General features: G+C 30.1%; 1 protein-coding gene across 1 annotated transcript; it reads left to right on the top strand.

Moving 5' to 3' along the window:
- Positions 1-373: 373 nt before the first annotated feature.
- LOC100161188 (leucine-rich repeat-containing protein 15) lies at positions 374-13587 on the top strand. Its single transcript, XM_001952657.4, has 5 exons — positions 374-947; positions 4998-5192; positions 6992-7744; positions 8537-9105; positions 12756-13587. The coding sequence occupies exons 1-5, from the start codon at positions 942-944 to the stop codon at positions 13288-13290; spliced, it is 2058 nt and encodes a 685-aa protein (XP_001952692.2). The 5' UTR covers positions 374-941; the 3' UTR covers positions 13291-13587.
- Positions 13588-22752: the final 9165 nt, after the last annotated feature.

Here is a 22752-nt window from a genome sequence, read left to right as displayed (position 1 = left end):
GACACGTCGTAAAGAACCAGTGCGTCATATACATACGGCACTTAGGATACATTCGAACACACGTGCCTGTATAATATTATGATATTTATACGAAGTAACGAAGGTAATTTACACCGGTCGCGATAATACAACAGAATACGGTTGACTAAACGTTCCTATATGTATCATGTTATTATATATTGTAATTCAAAAATCGAAATAGTACAATATTATAACAATATGTTATTAATTATTAGAATTCGACAAAACGTCACGGCAATTACAACAATAATCATCATCATATTGTTCGAATGTGTGTGCGCATCATAATATATTATAAACGAGCGGGAGAAAGAGAAACGACAATATTATTATGAAACGAGTTGGCGTTAGACGGGGCATCCTTATCACGCTCGACGGCTATTGTGTCATTATCCCTACAAGCGCAGCCAAGTGAGTTTCGTACGATTTCCTTAATCAGTTCTCGCCGAGCAATTAAACGGTGTCATTCACTGGTTAGGCCGAACGTACTTTACGAAACTTCCAGTCTTATCTGCCGACGGATTGGTGACACTCCTCCGACCAAGCGGTGCAGCTCTGGCGCGTGGCAAACGAGGGAACATATAAGAACAACGCGACACCTACGCATGACTTACAATAATATATCGTCACTGTCTTTATAATATCATACAACAGACCGTTTTGTTTTCTCAGTTTTTCGTTTTCGTCACTTATCGTTCCGGTTTGCCGTGTGCATGCGAACGATGTTATATTTCGTACTCGGGTCCCCGTGCACCGCCGCCGTCCATCGTCGTGCAGTAAACGTGCGCCGGCAAACGCCTTCATCTGCGCTCCATCGTCTCGTCGTCGTCGTCCACCGGTTGCATTGACCGCCACCCCTTGCCGCAGACACCACGTCGGCTGAACGCATCGTTCTCCGGAAAGCAACGGCATTTTCGACCATGGAGGTAACGGACACGACATCCGATCGTTCTGTACAGTAAACAACCCTTCGCCGTCGCCCCGCCACGCACCACCACCCACCTGTCTAGAGTCCACTGTGGTTATACTCCACGACCAAACCCGCCCACGCACTGGATAACTTATCACGGATGAATAAAAAATTATGAATTTTTTCAAAAGCATAATAATAATAATATGATACCGTCGCGTGATATAAAACACGCCAATAACATGCCCACGACAAATCGTATAATATTATTATATTTAGCACGCGTGCTCGATTTGTTTCACCCCCTTCGACCGTAGCGAATTTCATCGTTTTTATTATTCGTTCGGGGCGACGACCACGAATAGAGGGAATATAATATCTAATAAATAAGAATAATGCGTTATCGCTTTTTTTTCACATCTTTGTCAGATAACATAACTACTGTCTATTAAGACGAAATAACATCTCTCGCCTGTATCGAAGCGTTGTTGCATCAACGTTGTCGCCAATTAAAATTTAAAAAAACTGTTTTATCGTATAAAATAATATGAGTAAAATATTATTGTATGACGTAAATGCATTAACAACCGATTACTACAATTTATGTTTACGATAAGCCAATCCGTGGTAAATTTTTATCAATTGTTTTATAAACGTAATAATAAGACTCGTTGTCGGCAGGACATTTTTCTAAATTAAGCTATTTCTTAAAAATTTCAAATTGTTTGATACTGCTTACTGAAAATGAATTTAATCAAATCATCCAATAATGTGACTGAAAACAGTTTGTTGCATTTGTTATTTTTTTGTTTATCAAAAGCATATTTCAGATTTAATCGTTAAATTCAAATAGGACTATTATTTATTATACGTGTTATAATCGTTCAAATTTAATGTTAATTTTAATTACCCGTTCAGACACATTCTTGATGGACCTTTTTAACAAGTGTAAAACCTAGAAATAATCTCATTGTAGATAAATTTTAAATAATTATACAATATTATTTTTTTAATATTATTATAATTGACGCAATTAATGTAGACTTACGTAACTTGTTAATAACAAAATATTGAAGCTGAACAACACAATGAATAAATACAAAATAAATATTTTAGATATAATGTTAGGGAAATTAAAATTATATTTGAATACAAAATGTAGCAACGACCATACAATATATTATTATATATAAAACCATCAGTAATAATTAGTTGGAATATATTTATAATAACGATTTAAATAGACTGAAATTATATTAATTTATCTATACTGGGTCAACTGCAGAATATCATATTTTGTTAATACCGTAGTAGACAGTAGTACAGTTATAAAATGTTTTAACTAATACGAGTACTTACCTCAATTTCATTATACTATCAATCCTAATTCCTAATCGATTGAAAATAAAATAAATCATTAAAATTATAAAAATATCATACATTCTACTCGTTTAGTCATCGATGTTGCGTATATGCTATTTGAATGGTCTCTGGTACGATGCCATTTTCAGTTGTCAGTCGAACACTGTAATTCATGAGTACCTATGCTAAACAGTAAACATAATAAAGATAAACGGTTCAAAAAAAAACCAACCGCGTGATAACGAGCCATACTGTGTAAATATTAGTCTTTTAAAATCTTCGCTTTATTCGATTCTCTTGATATTTAGTATTCAACTCGTGTCGGGATTGCTTAATATAGTACGCATGTATAATGGTACGTATATAATACAATTTTTGAAGTTGAATTTTAAATATATATTCCTACCTACGTGAATAGTGAAGTTAATTTTATTCGTTTTGATTTTGGTGTGGCTCGACTTGCACATTATGATGGTAGTTCGAACTGATATAATTGCAGTAAAATAAATAAATAAATAAAGCTATTTACAATATTTATAATTATACATGTTGGTACCAATTATTAAAATATAATTATTTACTTTATCAGAACCATTTATACATTTCAAGGTGATATCGATTCAGTTACTAGTATATTAGGTTTTGAAGCTAATAATATTAAAATCTTTAACGAGACAATTAAACGAGATTACAATTGTTGCATTTTATAATATTAAACAAATGTATGACTAACATTAAAATTAAAATAAACATTTTGACCTATTTATTTTAAATATTTCTAATTTAAAATCAAACACTAAAATAATACAAATAATATTAATAATAAATAATTTTGCAATGGTCTAAAAAAAACAATATAAATACCTACTAGTACTGTTACAGAATTAAAAATTAAAAACAATAAATGGAACTGAAATAATACAATCTGTATACATTTAACAAAATAATGCAAATGAGAAAAGTATTTTGCCCGTTTTATTCGCCCCCGATAAATATTTTTTTACTGGGAATATCGAAAACAAAATTAATTATAATATTTTGTTTGATCTTCTCTGTATAATTTAAAAAACACAAATATCAGAGCATAAATTACGTTAAAGCGTTTTTGTTGATCAATCTAAATTCCATACAATTGTTATATAAACACCTAGGTAATTTACAACGAGTATGTCTAAAACCGACTATACAATTTCACATCGTAGATTAATTTATGCACTAAAAAATTATCAAAGGATTTTTTCACTTGTCAAATTGATAACGTAAATATACATTTCCATTAGTTAGAAAAAAATATATAACAATATTGTTTACAATAACCGTATTCTCTGTTGTAAAACACGTATTTATTTATCTGAAAAAAAAAACTATATTATTGTACCTATTGTATACAAAACTGGTAAGGTAGTCAAGATGATATTTATTTATATTTTATGAAATATATTCATCATTGTTAAATTAGAAACGAATAAAGCAAATATTAATGACATCTGGATATTTTAGTTGAATATAATCACTTTTGAAAAATATCATTTTTGTAACTCACAATAAGACTATTTATATTTTAATAATGAATCAAAAGTAGGTACCTACTGTATAGTATAATCAACTATACTACAATCTATATTTCCTTATTTTCCTTTTCCGGTCCTTTTCCTTCTTGACCATTGAGCGTCACTCAACCTCCCAATCACTTTCACGCACATATAATATCAATCAGGTACTCAATTCGGTCGATTCGGATATTTATGTTTACTGTATGTTTGCTGTATATTATCATTAAACTTTTATAAATTATAAAAATACTTTTAGCTATTATTTTGTTTCACCATTTTATCACACAACTTCAACATTTATAATTTATAAAATATAATTGTTTTCTTTTTTTCAACACATTCTGAATTTATTCAAATGTTTTATTAAACATAAACCTATTAATTATACTTGGCTAGCTTGGCTTTGTATTGTTTCATACTCATAAATGTAAAAAAAAGTAAATAACAATAAAAAGAAAAAAAACATAAAAATATATTAAAAATCTCACATGATTACTTCACATGTGGTATGTATTTCGCGCATTGGGTATGTCATTGTTTTACAAGGAGAGGATCTAGTGGGTTATTATATTAAGCTTTAAAGCAATAACAATTCCATTCTAAAAATAATTATAACTGAATTCTGGTTTTTATTTTATTTTTATATAAAAATTAACGGTATAAAATATTTGTTTTGTTCAAATCATTTTATTTAAACTCAATTTATGCACAAATAAAACTTAAAAACTATTTAGCAATTACAGATGGATACAAATATTAAAATTACATTTGAGGATGGTAATGAATGTTTATAAATTTATAACACTCAATTTTTCCAATTTAAATTCCATTAATAACAAAATTACGAACTTTAATTTTTGCGATATCATAATAAACAATAATAATATTGTTGGATTACACCTTTACTGCCATTTGAAAATTTTTTTCGAAAAAATATAATTGTTTTAATGAACGTTGTAACATATCATTACTGGCTTTAACCCAAGTCCAAGACCGGATTTCACGGATGGAATGGCCCCGTTGTTTTAAATGTTGGAGTGATACAATTGCGTAAAAAGTGTTAACAACACGGTTAATAACACATCGAATAATAAATTATAATATCATAATATTTAGAGAATTTTAGATATTGTGTATATTTTACATTTCAGGTTGGTTTTTCAGTGAAGATAGGATTGGCGATAATACTGCTTTGTTTGATGAAGACAACAAACCCAGAACTACTCGATAATCTGCTTACTCCTAAAGCAATATGTCCCAAACAATGTGCTGTTTGTTCTTCCATCGAAATGCTTTGTTCTGGTGCCAACATCACCGATGTCCTAAACTATGATATGGACCCTCAAGTAATCACTAATCTCAACTTAATTAATTAATCTACAAACGTTGTCATGTATATTTGAATTTGTTTTTTTCGACAATATTTCAATAATTATTCTCGATTTATCAGTAAAGTGAAATAAAGCATTTTACCTGTGTAAAACTTAAGAAGTTTTTGACATTAGTCATTATTTTTTAATTTGGATACATTTTATTTTGAATCTATTGTTTTTGACTCAAAATATCTAGCAATCAGAAGTATTTAATTAATGGAAAATATTGTCCGAGATTTGTTCCGCAAAGATTGACCTCAAGGTCGAAACATATAGCTTCACATTTTCATTCTTGATAACTGATAAGTGATCAAACTATATCATAACATTATCAGAACCTTATAAAATGTAACTAATAATACTATTAAAATATAATTGAGAACTTTAATAAGTGCATGAACTATTTTCTTGATAAATATATAACATATTCATTTCAAATCTCATTTTAAATTTTTTAAAGCTGATCAAGATAACTTTTACTATTTAAAAATAAATTAATTATTCATCTATGTTTTATCTATTTTAAAACTGTTATATTTTCATTAAAATTAAAACATTAAAAAGCATTTTTAACCCAATAAAAATATATTCTTTACTTACTTATCAGCCTTCTATTAAATTTTCAAACTTTTTTACCCAACAAATAAAATTTTATTGATATTTATAGAATAAAAAACTAAAAAAATTGGAAACTGAAAATGTCCCTAAACGGCTCAAAATAAGTCAAAATATTTTGAAAATGGCATAGTGTATAGAAAATGCTAATATAAACATTCAGTCAAAATGTTATGCACCTATTTCCCCCACCCCCCATGGTATCGATAACCGGAGGGCGGACTGCGTTAGCATTACGACCCCTCAAAGCATTACGTCCTCTCGAGCATTACGTCCCCTCAAGCATTACGTCCCCTCCAAATTCCACATACCTACGGTCATTTGTTTTAGAGTTGCACCAAAAACCAAAATCAATTTTCTCAAAAACAGATTTTGGGTAAAAATTCCCGTTTTTCCTTAATTTTTTCTTTTGTTTATCACATCGCTTTTCAAAACTGCTGGGATTTTTTACTTTTGACCCCCAAAGTATCAACTAAATTCACTTTCCTATCAGAAAAGATACTGTTGAAAAAAATCTAAGCATTTTTACTGTTCTAAAAGGTAATGACAGACACAAAAAATAAAATTAAAAAAAAAAACAAACATCATTGTAAAATCAATACATTCATCGCTCTACTCAGAATCTAAAATGTCCAATACTTTTATAATCAGGTAAACCCGGAAAAAAAATTAAGGAAAAACAAGAACTTTTTTTTCTTAGCCAATTTATATTTTACCTTAATTCAATAATTAAATTATAACCCAAATTATTTGGGTTTTTTGATGTAACTTAAAAACGAGTAAATAACCTTTGATACTTAACATTTTCACTAAACATTTCTATAGATGATAAGATGTTAAAAATATTTTGACTCTTTTTGCATTATTATGGAAATTTGAAATTTGAATTTATTTTTTTATATACATTAATGTAAGTATTTTAACTGAATCAAAAAATGTGTACGTTTTAAACAAGATTTTTCATGAGGTAGACTAGTATAACCTACTTAAAAGATACATATTAGAAGCATGATCTTTTTTATAATTATGAACCAATATAATATAATATAATATAATTCATAAAATAATTATAAAAATTCATAAAAATCCGGAAAATTAGAAAATCATTTAGTAGTTAAAAATGTGTAAAATGTTAAAATTTAATTTTTTTGTTTCAGATAGTAAATTTAGACTTTTCAAACATGTCGTTGAACTTTATTCCACTCGAAGTATCATACATGACTAAATGCATAAAACTCAATCTATCTATGAACAACATCCAACATATCGAGAAAGTTGCTTTAGAAAACTTATGGAATCTTGAAGATCTGATATTGAGCAATAACTCCATTAAGGACATCGCTGATATAAATCCAAGTGAATTGTTTACCAATAACAAGAATATCAAGTTTCTAAATTTATCGAACAATCCTTTATTTGATCTTGGTCGAAGCAATAACACTGTATTGATCAGTGAATCACTAGAAATTTTAGACGTTAGTCATTGTCGAATCGTCACATTGATTGGACCAACTGTACTCAGTGGACTGAAAAAGCTGAAATACTTAAACTTGTCGAATAACCCATTAAAACAATTGGATGGACTGTGGTCGGACTCAATAACCACGTTGAACATACGTGGCTGTATCCTCGTCAATCTCAGCGATGATGCTCTAAGTGGATTTAAAAATCTCGAGCTATTGGACGTCAGCCTAAACGATCAGCTGTTTATTGACAATACAATACAATCCACGTCACTCGTAACGCTTGACATTTCGCAGTGTTCAGTGCGCATACCGAATTTGTATGGTATGCTTAATCTTAGAACTGTATTTTTGAACAGCAACCGAATTAAAAGACTTACAGCGTATCAATTTGCCAATAGCACAAAACTGATCAATTTGGATATATCTGAAAACCACGTCGAAACTGTACGTATCATTTGTCAACAGTTTTTCAATTGAAAATAAATATGATACGTAAATTAAATATGAAAAACGTTTTTAATATACACTTCTCGTTACAATAATATTAAATATTGAATTTTTAAATACAAACGTAACACATTATACTACTATTATAATTTGCCACATTTTATTTAATAATATTAATAATATATTAGGAGGTATGTTATTATATTATAATACTCACTTTATTCGAAAAATCAATTTCTATAAACAACTCAATAAAATTAACTCTTTAAAAATAAATAAAAATATGAGCAATTTAACTACGTTTTAATTATATTATGAATAATTCATATAGCCTAGGTGCACGAATATTTTTACTTTTTAAAAACATGCCATATCAGGTGAATAATTGTTAGGACAAATATCCACTTGAATAACTTTTAAATTGCTCGAATTACTGATTAATAGTGATGTCTCGTTTCATGAAATAAGAATAAATTCGTTTCTACATTATGTGTATACCTAGGTTTTATTTATGGTCTGAAATTTAAAATGTCACATTGATCGATAGGATCAATCAACTCGAACAATATCAACTTTTAATGAAAGAATGCGGGGTAACCATTTTCACCAAGGTATCAAATAAATGTATTAATGAAAGGTGGTCCCGGAATCGTTGTAAATCAAAATCGAACGACTGGAAAACAACTGCTTATAATGATGACAGTAGCACATCCAATGACGTTGTACCTATAGGTACATGAAGTATGATGGAGTAATAACAATAAAATGTGTATTTCTTTTATGATTCAGGTGGACCCGTTAGCATTTTACGGCATGTCATCGCTAATGTTTTTGGATTTGTCTATAAATTTTATCATAGAAATCGCATGGGAATCTGTTATGGCTACACTGCCGTCACTGGAATCGATGAACCTTTCGTACAACTTCGTCTCTCAAATTGGACGGCTGAAATCGAACTCTCTCCGCCGACTGAATCTCGATCACTGTTGGATCCATTCGATTCCGAACGGTGCATTTGTTCAACTAGAGAACTTTGGTGAACTCATCTTATCCAACAACCCATTGCAAATGTTGCTACCAGGTAGTTTCAACTCATCACACATGTGGTTTTTGGATCTCAGTTATTGTCGGATATCGCACCTGATATCGTACGAGTTTGTCAACTCACCCAATCTTACGGAAATAAGGTTAACCGGGAACCGTTTAGTGACGTTGAAAAATGGCACGTTCAATAAATGCACTAAGCTAAAATACGTTTTCTTGGATGACAACCCGTGGACGTGTGACTGTTACAGTGCTGATTTTGCATACATGGCCGTACTGGCCAATAGAACTACCAAGCATTCTCCAATTGAAAGGTATGAGTTGTTTTCAAGTAATTAACCTGCAGTGGTGCTATGTATAAAAATATAATACAATTATTTAATACTTTTCTGGTGAGAAATGCATAATAATAATTTGTCTGCTGAAAACGCTGAAAAAAATGAACAGTTAAAAATAGGCGAATAAACTATCAATAATAAACAATAGATTTTGGACCCCAGCAATTACCAGATTAGTTTTAAGCACAGATATAGATGATAAGCTAGATTTCTAACAACTATACACTAAAAAGTGGGTCGGATAACGCAACTTTTTCAACATATAGGTTGTGGGGTATGGTATTTTATCAATTTTTATCGTGATAATAATACACAGATAATATATTTATTTATTATTAATATACGAAGAAAAACTCCATTTACAAACTGTGAACAAATATGACAATCATATAAAGTATTTTGATACATTTAAATAAGAGTATAAATAATAATTATTAATCATGTATAAATTATGTATAGTATAAATAAGGTGTTTCAACAGGAATAAGATAATTAAAAAATATAAATATAATACAATGATAAATTAATTCTGTTTATCAGGAAATAACACTATACATAGCCCACAACCAACATGACATTTTTTTGGCGACGGCTGATATCATTAGTTAGCAATCTAGTTTATTATCTATATCTGTGGTTTTAAGTATTTAACTCATACCTAACATAGTTGATAACGGGTTTGAAACTAGAAGTCACCACATTAAAGTTTCATGATTTATATTTAATCGACCTTAAAAAAAAATACAATACAATATTAACTTATATTACAATATACATTATCAACTAAAACAATAGTGTTGTTATTTACTAATATTATCATTTGTTATGAACAGTTCTTGCAAGTTTGGTTGCCTATACGCATTTATTTTAATAATATAATATATTATTATCAGCTATAAACCACAATGTTATTTTATATTATGTAAAATAAACTAAAAGCTACTATTTCTATTCATTCAATATTTAGAATGAATATTAGAACATATTATTAATAATAATAATGATTATATTATAATAGTAGGTATACCTGTTTGGCTGTTAATTATTATTACTCGTAAGTTTTATTATAAAGATAAAGAATTTCAAAAGTCCCAAATCATAGTTATTTTCTTTGGAAAAAGTTTTTTATAAGCTGGGTATTTTATCTCTAACAATATCGATTTGACACCAATCAAATCTAGTTATTGGCCCCCGATCGTCTTTGGTTGAAGCATTATATATTTATATCACTTTCAGTTTCTGCTTTCTTAGTTTTCTTATCCAACACAGTACTTTGTATCTATCAAATTCCATTCAACTGAAAATTGTCACGACCATTACTCTGTAACGTACTTTTGCGGGTAAATGCATCGCATCCTGAATAGGATGTCTTTGAACTACTCAAGCTGACAAAATTAACCAAAGCAATATATTACTGTTAAATACAATAAATGTTTTATTCAAATATACCAATATACTTTAAAGTTATAAGATATGCAATAGCCGATAGGAATCACTGACCACTGTACCAGTTATACACTAAATATTATTTTTTTAAATAATATTTTTCCAGCATATTTTAAAATTAAACAATAACAAATATCTCAAAAACTCGTATTTTCTAAATATAAACTAATAATTTCATATTTAAAGCTTATATTTAGCATGATAATTAATGTATAAATGTATAAACATTGAATGTTCAATTATTGAAAACAATTTGGACTCCGTTAAAATTATTTTAAAAATAAATATTAATTTTCATAATTTAATAACAGTTTGAATAATTCAATGTACCTAATTTAAATTATGAGCGTAGCGACAATGAAGTGTCTGGTTTTTTCTGTCATTACCATTTGGGTTCTCCGATTTTTTACATCAGCATCTTTCTGATAGAAAAGTTAATTTAGTTAGTGCATTCGGGAGGCCAACATTTAAAATGTTCAGTAGTTTTTAATAATAGGAAGTTTTATTAAAAACTTATTTTTAATAAAAATCGATTTTACACAAAAATTAATAGCCGTAAACACTTGAATTGTATTTAAAGCCTTAACAATTTTTTCACAGAGTAAATAGCTTGACAATTTAATTCGATGGTCCCCATAAGTTGCAAAAAATATTACAGATACTTAAGGACGATTATTCTTAAATGCATTTAAAGTTTAAATGTTGACAAAATTCATCCAAATCCCAAAAAATGTGCAAAATATTTTTCAGTTAGAAATCAATAAAACAAATATTTTATAGCTAACATTAGAAATTTAAAGAGAATATTCACAATAAGTTTTTCCAGCTTTATCAACAAAAAAAGTTCACCAATATCACCAATATAAATAATTTTTAATAAAGTTTGATTATAATATATGATATTCAGAGGTTTTTAATTATTAAATTTGATTATTTATCTATACATGTATGCTTGGATGACACGCCGTCCCCGCTCAGAATCGTTTTTCGTATGCAATGATTTATAATTGATTCAAATCTAACACATCTATTACAAAGTCATACTCGATAACTACTGTACAGCATAGCGGTACCCACTTGTTCACATTTTTTATTTATTCATTGGTAATATAGGATGAGGAAAATACCGCGAATTAGATGTTTTTTTACAGAATTTAATGAACAACGAAACTAATATTTATTAATGCTGTAAAAAAGTAGGTAGTAATTTAAAATAGAATCAAAACAAATAAATAAATAAAATATATATCTGTTATGATTAAATATGAATGATATCAGTAAGTGAAAATGTGAAATCATTAAAGATAAAAATGGTAGATTTATAACAGGGGTGGCCAATGATAACTGATAAGAGAGCCGTGAGCCGCACAATAGAATGAAAAATAATATGCAGAGCAGATGAAGGAATAATACCTTTTATATTATATTAGAAAAATTGTTAAGTAGCGAACCATGGGTTGGCCATCTTTGATTTATATTATTCTTAATAGGCAGCTGATAATTTGGAAAATATTGGGAAAACTATTGACCCTCAAAGTTAAGCATTTTTTTTTATGTTATAAGCATATTATTTTTCGTTTGTAAATACCAAGTGGTTTAAAAAAATGGTATGTGGGACACCAGCTAGGCTGGCTTCTATAGTACAGTAAATCATTAGGCATCTGAAAGTGAACATTTTGTCAGAGTCACTGGGTTTTTCGTGTCCAACGAAGTAGGTATACCACGCGTCGCAAATTCGTCCATGCACTTTAGTTATGGCATCTGAAACATCCACCATGTACGGTAAGCACTGGATCATGTGGATCTGTGGTCCATTGCTGGCCTTACCAATCACCGCTATTTCAGACCACGCTATAGGTCAGGGAGCTGCAGATACCCTGGTATTCACGATCAAAAAATACTACGCCATAAAAGGTGCATTTGCAGCTACGTTGTATGTATGTGTCGTTTTTTGGTATTATATGTAATAACCAAGTTGCAACCGAGTATACCAAGAATTTACTACAGCTCAACTTTAAAACCAATTACCAGTCGTAACACTATAGTTACCACGCCCTCGCACGACACGACACACGACGTAGCTGTGAATTAACACCTCACGGAAACACCGTGCCCGGATATACAATAGAACCAAACGATGTCACACAATTTTATTTTAATAGTTTTGCTCGGTTTTTCAGGGCACCCAGCTGTCTGAACCCTGACAACGTTACCGGAATGCTGTGGCACGTGGCGTGCGTCAACAGCCCCGCGTACGCTCGAGACAACCGGAAGAACTTCTCGATGGCCATCGGCGTCATACTCATACTGTGCGTGTCAGGGCTGATGGCCATATTCGTGGCCGTCCACGAGAACATGAAAACCCGGCAGATGATGCGGCGGCGGCGGCAGTTGGACGAGTACGGCAACCCCGACCGGTCCGGCGGTGGCGCGGGAACGGCCGGCCCCGACGAGTACTTTGACGAGTACGCGGCCGCGGCAGAATCGGCGCGCAAGATGTCGCAGCTGCCGTCCTACGACGAGGCGGTCATGTTGCCCAAGCCACCGTCAGAACCGCGCCGGAGCAAGCGGCACAGCTGCACGCAGACGGACGAGGCGGACGTGGCGGACGTGGTGGCCGCCTCCGCCGCCGCTTCGCCGGCCGCGGGTGGCGTATACAGTGGCGTTTACTGGCTACTGCCACCGCCACCTGGGTTACACGTTACCGAGCTTTGACCCATCTAGGTCAATATTTCCCATCCCCTCCCCCCACTCCACCAAAACATCTACCTCCCCAACCCCAATCTTCCAACACACGTACACACAATATCGATACTTCGATCACCCGTTGCGTTTTGTACATTACAAATAATTATTGTACAACATTAAAATTATATAACATAATATTATACTCACTCATAATTTTATAATCTCAATTTATATAAGTAATTAATGTGCATTTTTGTTTACATTATATAATTATTGGTTTGAAAAAAATCAAACAATATGAAAATAAAATTAAAAAACACTAAATAGCATTGTACATTCGAGTACCTAAGAATAATATTCCGGGGGATGAGGTGGCCGAGCGGTCTAAGTAGTAGGTTGCGGCGCTGCAGTCGCTGGTTCGATCCTCGGCCACCGGGTGGCATTTTTCTTCGGGCAAGTCACGGTGTCCGGAGAACAAGTGCCGCAATCCTCCACTCGGGCATGGCAGATATCTACGGGTGCCCAAATCAAAAATTCTGCCACAACAAACACACTCGTGTTCCTCCCCCTACCAACAAAAAACCTACAAACAAAAAACAAAAATAGCTAATGGCCTAAGTTTCCGGGCTTAAGCTCAATAAAAAAAAAAAAAAAAAAAAAAAAATAATATTCCTTTTCACAACACCTTGAGTCCATCCTACAGTTGTAGAAGTGGTACAGAGTTGACTTGCTTGATTAAAATATTAAATTGTACCTTGCGTAATTTAAACTTATACGATTTTAACGTATTTTTATAGCATAAATGTTTGGAACTGGAAACCGTTATTATAATATAATCACATATTATATTGATAAGTGTGAACAAAAAACGTAAAACTAGAAAAACAAACGAATGATAAGTATATCTACAACCGTGGTTATCACTTATCGGCTATCAGTATTCAGTTGACAGTTATCATATCGCTGTTCGAAATATCGATAATATTAAACAAGTAGTCACGGAAGATGTGTACCCAAATCTATACAAATTGCTACAGGATACAGGTAGCATTCACAATACCAGTTAATTCAGCAACCAGCGAACGTCCGTTTTCATTAATGTAGAGATTAAAAACTTGGCAGAGAACCACAATGAAATTGCACTAGACACTTGACATTCTTGTTTTTTACAACATGGTTCAACTATATCAGATATAAACATAATCCCAGACACCAATTTTATGTTTAATAATATTATTATAACATTATAATAACGAATAATATTAGTATAACGTTATTATAATACTATTATAATATTACCATTACGAAATGCTGTCTGGGATATATGTTACTGTGAATGTCCGCAATTGGTGAGTGCTGACAGTCACCGGTTAATATCGTCATACACCTAAGTCATTGGTGAATATTAACATATTGATATTAACATAATGTTAACATAATGTGTACTGTTTTTAGACATTTAGTGCGAATGTCGACATTTATATAACGATGTTGGTGAATGTTGGTAATGCCAATATTATTTAATCTGATCTAATTATACTATCTAATATTCTATTACCTACCTAATACCTAATATATAAGTTGATAATTTCGATAAAATGTTTTATTACCTTACCTGGCGATTTATTAGATGTGGATAACCGCCAAACTATGCTGCCTCATAAACATTTAGTATGATATTGTCATTCAACGTGGCTATGGGTATATTTTACGATTGATTTGCACAATAACCAAAACATTTTTTTCAAATAGAAAACATACGTGGAGTAGGTATTTTATAATACATTTAATAATTTAGCATCTAAAAAAAGACATGATGATTATTTTTTTCTATCGACTGAAAAATATAAGCTTTTAATTAGTGAAGTGAACATTTCGAAAGATAAATCTAATAAACAACGTCATGACTATCGACGATTAAAGCGGTATGATGTTTTGAATATAATGGGGAGTACTAAACTTATAGTTCTTTTAAAACTAGGAGAAACAAATAAAATATATTATGTGAAAAATGAAGACATATTTGATATTATTCAACAAACACAGCAGAAGAAGTTGCCCATAATCTGTTATATATATTCTTAACTTTTGGAGCACCAAATATCTTTAAGGCAAGCTTCTGTATCAAATTCATCAACCGGTGGGCAAGGGTATTATACACGATGTAAATGCAAAACAAAGTGCACCACAGAAAAGTGTGGTTGTAGAAATGTTGGCATTTTATGTAGTACAAAATGTCATGACATTTTGTCATGTTGCAATAAGTAGAATAATTTTCGCCGTTTTTTTAATAATAGTTTTTTTATGGCAAAATAATCATAATTTAAATTAGTAATACATGTAGGTATAATATTGCTTAATAATAATAATTAATACATCTTATTAATAATAATAATTATAATTAATAAAACTAATTAATAATAAAAATTATAATTAATCAAACTAATTATTAATATTTATAACTAAACATATCGTTTCTATTTTATATTATTGTCTATAGAGTATAGTACTATACTATAATATTATGTGCGAATACGTAACCTATGTCAACATTAACCAAAACCGTGTTGTATATGACAACATTGACCGAAATCCTAATGTAAATGTCAACATATCCACTAGTACATGTTTATATTATTTTAATTTTTCAACATTCACCAATTTAGAATGTGTATGTCGACATTCACTAGGTGATTGTCAGCACTCATCAATTTCGGACATTCACAGTAATATATATATTCTACCATGCTATGCTATCTACAAAAATTGATTATGAATACAAATATAATATTATAATTAATATATTAATTACCTATAGTACTATTTAATAGTCACAAGTCACTAGACTAGTGTTACGCTAGTCCGAAATGTGGGTACAATGTTTCAGATTTCTCACTTTTCTTGTATAAACTAGAATAAAAATGCATGTACAAACGTATTTTACAAATCGCATTTTAACCATTAATTTATACAGTTTTTTTCACATAATAAAGTTGTGAGTTTTTAAAAAAAATATCTATTAGCATATTAGATAATTATACATTTTGTTAAGTACCTATTTCAATATAATGATTCGATATTGTTCTCTGAAATTATATCTGAAAACGCGAATACATATCTATCATATAAAACAAAATCCACAACATCTCTCATGTTTATTACGTTATCTGGCATCGACCGCATATTATAAAGATATTTGATATTTTAGTAAAAATGTAAACGATAACATCATAATGACATCAAAATATTATTGTAGATATTTCATTCAAAATTATATCTTACACAGCAGATGAGGTATATTATTATAACCTAACTATACTAATATATAGGTAATACGTGTTTTCTTCGCGTATTATAATTTATTGAGTGTTTAATCAAAATTAGTAAAGTTACCAATAGTCAATAATTGTGATTTTAAACGTTTAATTAACAAAATAATATTTAAGTGTAGGTACCTATATTAAATGGGTAAAATAAAAAATATTACGAATAAAAATAATGAATTACGTACCTACTTGAAGATAAAAGTAGAGAAAATAAAACCGTGTGCATAGTTACAGACGTTTAAATATCTACGGTATTATGAAAGTACTCAAGTGAAGTAGGTAAAGAAATTAATTTTTCCATTGTATTGAACTTGTATGCAGTTGCAGTAATTATTGAAGTTTTTGTATTTCGTGGTAGGTAACGATAAACGTTGCTATACGATTACTACCAGTTTGCCTTTTTTTTTTTAACGTTCTGTACCAAGGATAGAATTATTAAACTACTTTACATTCATACAGGTTCTTTTTAAGCACGCTTAAATCATAAATTTAATTCAATTGCATTTTATATGCTGCTCGTATACCAGCTATAAATCGACTGCACTACGCGACTATTTCACTGGACACTGAGGTTGAACTTGAATTTTACAAACCTAAGTATAGATACGATAAACGAAGGCCGAAGCAATGATAATCCATAGACCACTATAACACTTCATATTTATAGATATTATTCTGAAAATCAACATGCAGCGCGTCACGTGAACATTTTACCCAGGTTTAACTTAGATTCTAGTATCCTACAAATCTGTCTAGGCGGGTAGACATTTTTAAATATATTAGTGTTTCACTAAGCATGATAACCACTATTTTCCTTTTAATAATGAATTTATTCAAATTCTGATTTTTGGAATTTATAAATACACTCAAAGACCATATTTCCAAATTAATACATTTTTTGTACTATTTGAGGAGTGTCCGGTGGCGATACAATCTTCTGTTGTACAAATTAGAACCCCAGTTTATATTGTAAAATATTTAGAGAATAATTTTGTTGAAAATGTTAATATACCTACCTTCATTTTGATATTATAAATAATTTTGATATTCAAAATTTGAATGAGTTAGTTCTTAGTTATTAAAATGTTTGTATTAAGAATAATTATTGTTCTTAAAATTGGGTTTACATAGAATCTAGTATTATACTTGGGCCATTTTTAAAAATTATTAATATTGATAGATTAATATTAATAAGTACAATTTTCAAATCACCATTATCTTATGAACCCATTATCGTAGACCTTTATCCTTAGAACACATAGTTAAATAACTTTAAAACTGCTCGTAGGTACGAATTACAACAAAATATTGGTAATAAAAATAATTACTATAATTTAATATTTATTAAATGATTAATAATTATTTGGAATTTGGATATTTATAAAGTTATGAATGAAAATGTATTATAAAAGTATGGAAAATGTTTAACATCGTTAATAATTATAATTGATAACAATATATTATAATTACTGAGGACAGCAGGAAAGTGCAGCCGGATGCATTATTTACCTAGGCACGGCCAGTATTGAATTTTACCAACACAGCTGCACATTTTCCTTTTCTTAATTTTACTATAAGTAAATAATGCATATGCAACTATCATGTTTATAAATTACTAACTGAGAAAACCATGTATAAAACATTGTATTATGATACAATATAATGTTTATACATTAAATACAGGGTGTATTTTATGTTATTGTCGCGGGGTTTTTAACGATTATGGATCGATGACCGTGTTTCTTTTTTTTAACAAGCAATTTTTTTTATAACAATTTCAACATTTTTAAACACGCAAGTGTACCAAAAGCAAAATCAACTTTATTTTTGCAAATGTTAACTACAATTTTTTTAATGAATTCTGGTAAAGCTTTTTTTTTTGAAAATGTTGATAGTCGAATCATCAATTTTGGTTCGCTAGTTTATTAATTATGATCCTTTAATAAAATATGCATTTATATTACTTTTAATTGAAATAATTGGTATATGTTTAATTTACAAGAGCTAAATATTTTTTTCTTATAACTAACTTTCATATTGTATAAAAAGGTTTCAAAAAAATTTTGAAATTGTTATAAAAAATGCTTGTTAAAAATAAAGAAACACGTCTTTTTTCGTTTTAACGAAATTCTATGTCATCGATCCATAACCCCCATGTACAAGGACATGAGATACACCCTGTATATATTTTTTTATTTCATTTTTAATTAATATATTATAATATTTATAATATTCAAAACATATTTTAATATTAGGTACATCTTTTAGGTAAGCTTCTGGTCCTGTTTTATTCGCCGCATTTTACGTAAACCTCATATAATAACTTAAGTGTTTTTTATGTAATTTAATGATGCAGATTGCAGGTTATAGAAAATATATATTTGCAGATATTTATTTTATCAGCACTACATTTTATTTTATTATAATTAACGCTGAATGTGCAATTACTGCTACCCCGGAGCCTACAAGAGGCTACTCCTAAAGCTATGTATCGATCTTTCCTTTCGTATTTCAGCTAATATGAATTTATTAAAATCTGCGATGTTGAATGGTTTACATAAGATTATTCAGCCCCTTGCAGGTGGTGCGTTTGCACTTGATGAGATGAGGCCAAGTATGGTCTCAAGTATGCTCCTTTCACATAACCATTTATAATTGGTACAATTCTCTTTATATCTGCAAAGACTTAAGTTTTCATAGAATCAACCAAATCGACAATGGTATTTACCCTATAAACATTTTGTGGAAATGTTTATATTATAATGTTCATAAATTCTAAATAACGGAAATAACGGTCGTGAAAGCGTAATATCAATAACTATTACCTATAATATTATGTTCCTCCGGGGAACTTGCAGTAAATCATATTATATAGGTGACGTATAATAATAATATGTGCGTCTTACCTTGCCCACGGCTCTATTATAATAATATAAACCTGGAGAAACGGTAGATGCGTTTTGTCGGACGTGAAATGACGAGACGAGACTATCAAATATATTCGTACAAGACTTCATATTGCAGGAATTTCGTCCCACTGAACACTACTATTGATAATATTATTATGGTGATAATATTATACGCAATCGTAGACGACGTGAAAACGGTTTAATCGAATGGGACGACGGACGCATAAAAAAATGTTTGTGACGACAGGTTTTTCTAGAATACGACGATGATAAATACCCGATCACAAGTTGTAGGTATCTTGTATAATAAAATACTGTATAGAATGTGAATCGCGGTCACCAAATTTAAAAGCACCGAGTGCTTCAATGTTTTGACTTGTGATTAGGCAATAATAAAATATAGGTATTATGTTCCTTTATTATGATTAAGTATTAACTGTTATTTTTTTTCCTATATTGTTTATTTACCTATATGTGATTTACTCATACTGATATTATGTGCCTGTTCATTTTTATCGTCAACAACAAGATTTAGATTTATAAATTATAAGTTTCGGGTAGCTATAGGCCATAGGGAGTGTGGCGAATAAAATAGAGCCTGGTCGTGAAAATTCTAATTACGTCTCTAAAAGGTTAGTTGAATTAAATACATTTTTCAAGTCAACATATTATAAGAATCAGACAACTTTATCAAAACTTATCATAATATCATCGTTGACAACATAGGTAACAGTTGATTAGTCCGGACGAGATCGAAATAAATATACGAGCTGACACGACGAGCGTCTTTCGTGAGGTCTGCAGCAAGAAATAAGCAGATTATCGTACACTCTAACGGCCTCTTTTGGAGACGGTGCAAACCGTTTGAAATCAACGTTCAGTACCAAATCAGATGTAGTATGCCGACCAGTAATATTATTTTGTTTTTTAAGCTGTCCGATCGCTCACGGTTGTAGCAACGATGCTTGAAATCTTCGATTTTTTAGAAACTCCGTGAGCCACACGCCCATGCCTCATACTGTTTGTATTGACTGTATGTGATATTATTATAGGTATAAAACATTATATATAAGTTTGCTAAAACTTGTTTGTATTTGTCTTGGCACAGCCATGCTAGGAGGTGTGAGAGGGGGCTTCTGTTACATAGAAATTGATTTTTTTAAGACTACTGCTATATTATCATACTTGCAAGTTGCAGCAAAACACGTACCTACTTATGTGCGTATTTTAATAATAATGTTAAATAAATGGTATCCAATAGTTTGTTTTTAAAAAAACATCTTCTTTTTTTAACATACTGCAATTAAAGATGTTTATGTTTTATATAATAATATAATGTTTTTTGAATATGTATGATATAGACTTGGAGGTATATTATATACATTTGTCATTTATGGCACTGCATATCATTATCATTATGTTTAATATAATCAGTCATTATGTGAATATACGTTATTACAGTTCATATCTTAATCTCTAGTAATTAAGTTAATTTCAGCCTTTCTTTTAATTTTGTTCAAAAATATGTAGGTAGGTATATAATATAAAATACTTGATCAATATGTGATTTGCAGTGTGTTGGTGGATTACATCACTTCATTTATATAAATTTAATTAAGATAAATCAAATACTGCGATTGCTCCAATTTCCTCTTCATTTATATTGTTTGTAAAACCAGACAAGTGTTTATTAATTAGTTCAATTCATATCCACTCTCATTTGTATAATCAATTTTTTCTCGTTTTTTGAAAACGCTTTGTTAACTTTATTTTTTATGTCAATCGATATACCTACACGAGTTACGAGTACTATTAATTTATTCGGTTTTTATTCCTTTATGTAGAGCTATAAACACATATGTGATTAGTGATTACCTACACAACTTTTCGAAGTAAATTAATGCCCGACAGCATTATTTTAAGTCGAGTATCGGGTATTTTTTTTAAACGTCACGCGTACTTTTAATTGAAAATTAAAATATGATTAATTACCTACTGTTCAAATCAATGTTCTTTAGTATTCTACTAAAGATTTAAATTCAACTCAAAAACTTGATTGATCACACAGAAAAACCAACGGACAAATAATTTGTAATTAATATAATTTACACCATAAGTAGGTACGTAGTTTATGTGATTTGTATTGAGTGTTATTCCGAAAACTTATAGGTACATAATATAAACGTCGTGTTTGTATAATTAATGTTAACAATTATTGAGCATAGACTGACATTTAACACTCAATGCAAATAAACTCACGGTTGTGTGGCGACGATTGTATCATTTTTGCTATTATGATTTTCATTATTGGTGATTATTTTTCAAATGACAAATACAAAACGTCCAACAAACGGTAGAATAATTGTGATAAATAATTTATTGAAATGAACAGTGGCGTATTTAGGCCAGGCCTCTAAGATATGTTCAAGTTCAGGGGGGGACGCTTAGGGAAGGTTGATGGTCTATCCATTATGCATTATCTATAAATTTGGTCGATTCTACAGAACAAGATCATTATTTCCGTAAAGCATATGTTTGTGGACAAAATTACATAGGCACTGGGTGCCTTATTAAAGAGGACATCTGTCTCTTATGGCCCTAGGGCCACCAAGTTTCTCGCTGCGCCACTGGAAATGAATCATTAATCATTATTCGTTATGTACTCGTACTCAAAAAGCAATCTAAAATCGAACATTGTGCAAGAAGTTAGGCTATAGGTATAATGCCAAACATAGGAAATATGAATACCTACAGCTAGGTAATATGGGTACAATTGTAACAGCACTAGGGACAGATGTAACACACATGATTTTTACTTTTTTATATTATTGTAAAACATATAAAATATAACAGTTACATTTAAATTAAATAAAACATAACTTTGGTAAACAGATTATCTTAAATAGCAACACAATTTTTGACTTTTAAATTGTTAAAACAATTATAGCATAATAACCTTTAATTAAAATAAAATATAACTTTGGTAAACAGATTATCTCAAATAATAAATTGTTATATAACATTTTACTTTTAAATTATTAAATATGTATAGTATAATATGATTTAAATAACATAAAACAATTTCATTTAAATAAATTAAAATAAAATAGGTGCAACAGTGTATCACTGAGGGTGACTGTTACATTTGTACCCATTCAATATTTTTGTAAATACTTAAGTATTAGAAAAAATACTGACTAGTTAGAGTGTTAAGACCAGAACTAAAAAAACTACACTACTTTTGGTGTATATCA

Source organism: Acyrthosiphon pisum, chromosome A2, assembly GCF_005508785.2.
Source record: "Acyrthosiphon pisum isolate AL4f chromosome A2, pea_aphid_22Mar2018_4r6ur, whole genome shotgun sequence".
NCBI classification, from domain to species: domain Eukaryota; kingdom Metazoa; phylum Arthropoda; class Insecta; order Hemiptera; family Aphididae; genus Acyrthosiphon; species Acyrthosiphon pisum.
Note: the sequence above shows the minus strand (reverse complement) of the source record. Positions and strands in the feature narration are given on the sequence as shown.

What these genes read in the sequence shown, in the direction of transcription:
- LOC100161188 (XM_001952657.4), top strand. An exon ending in ACTATGATATGGACCCTCAA is followed by an intron (nt 5,193 to 6,991) that starts GTAATCACTAAT and finishes TTTTTGTTTCAG; the next exon opens with ATAGTAAATTTAGACTTTTC. An exon ending in AAGCATTCTCCAATTGAAAG is followed by an intron (nt 9,106 to 12,755) that starts GTATGAGTTGTT and finishes TCGGTTTTTCAG; the next exon opens with GGCACCCAGCTGTCTGAACC.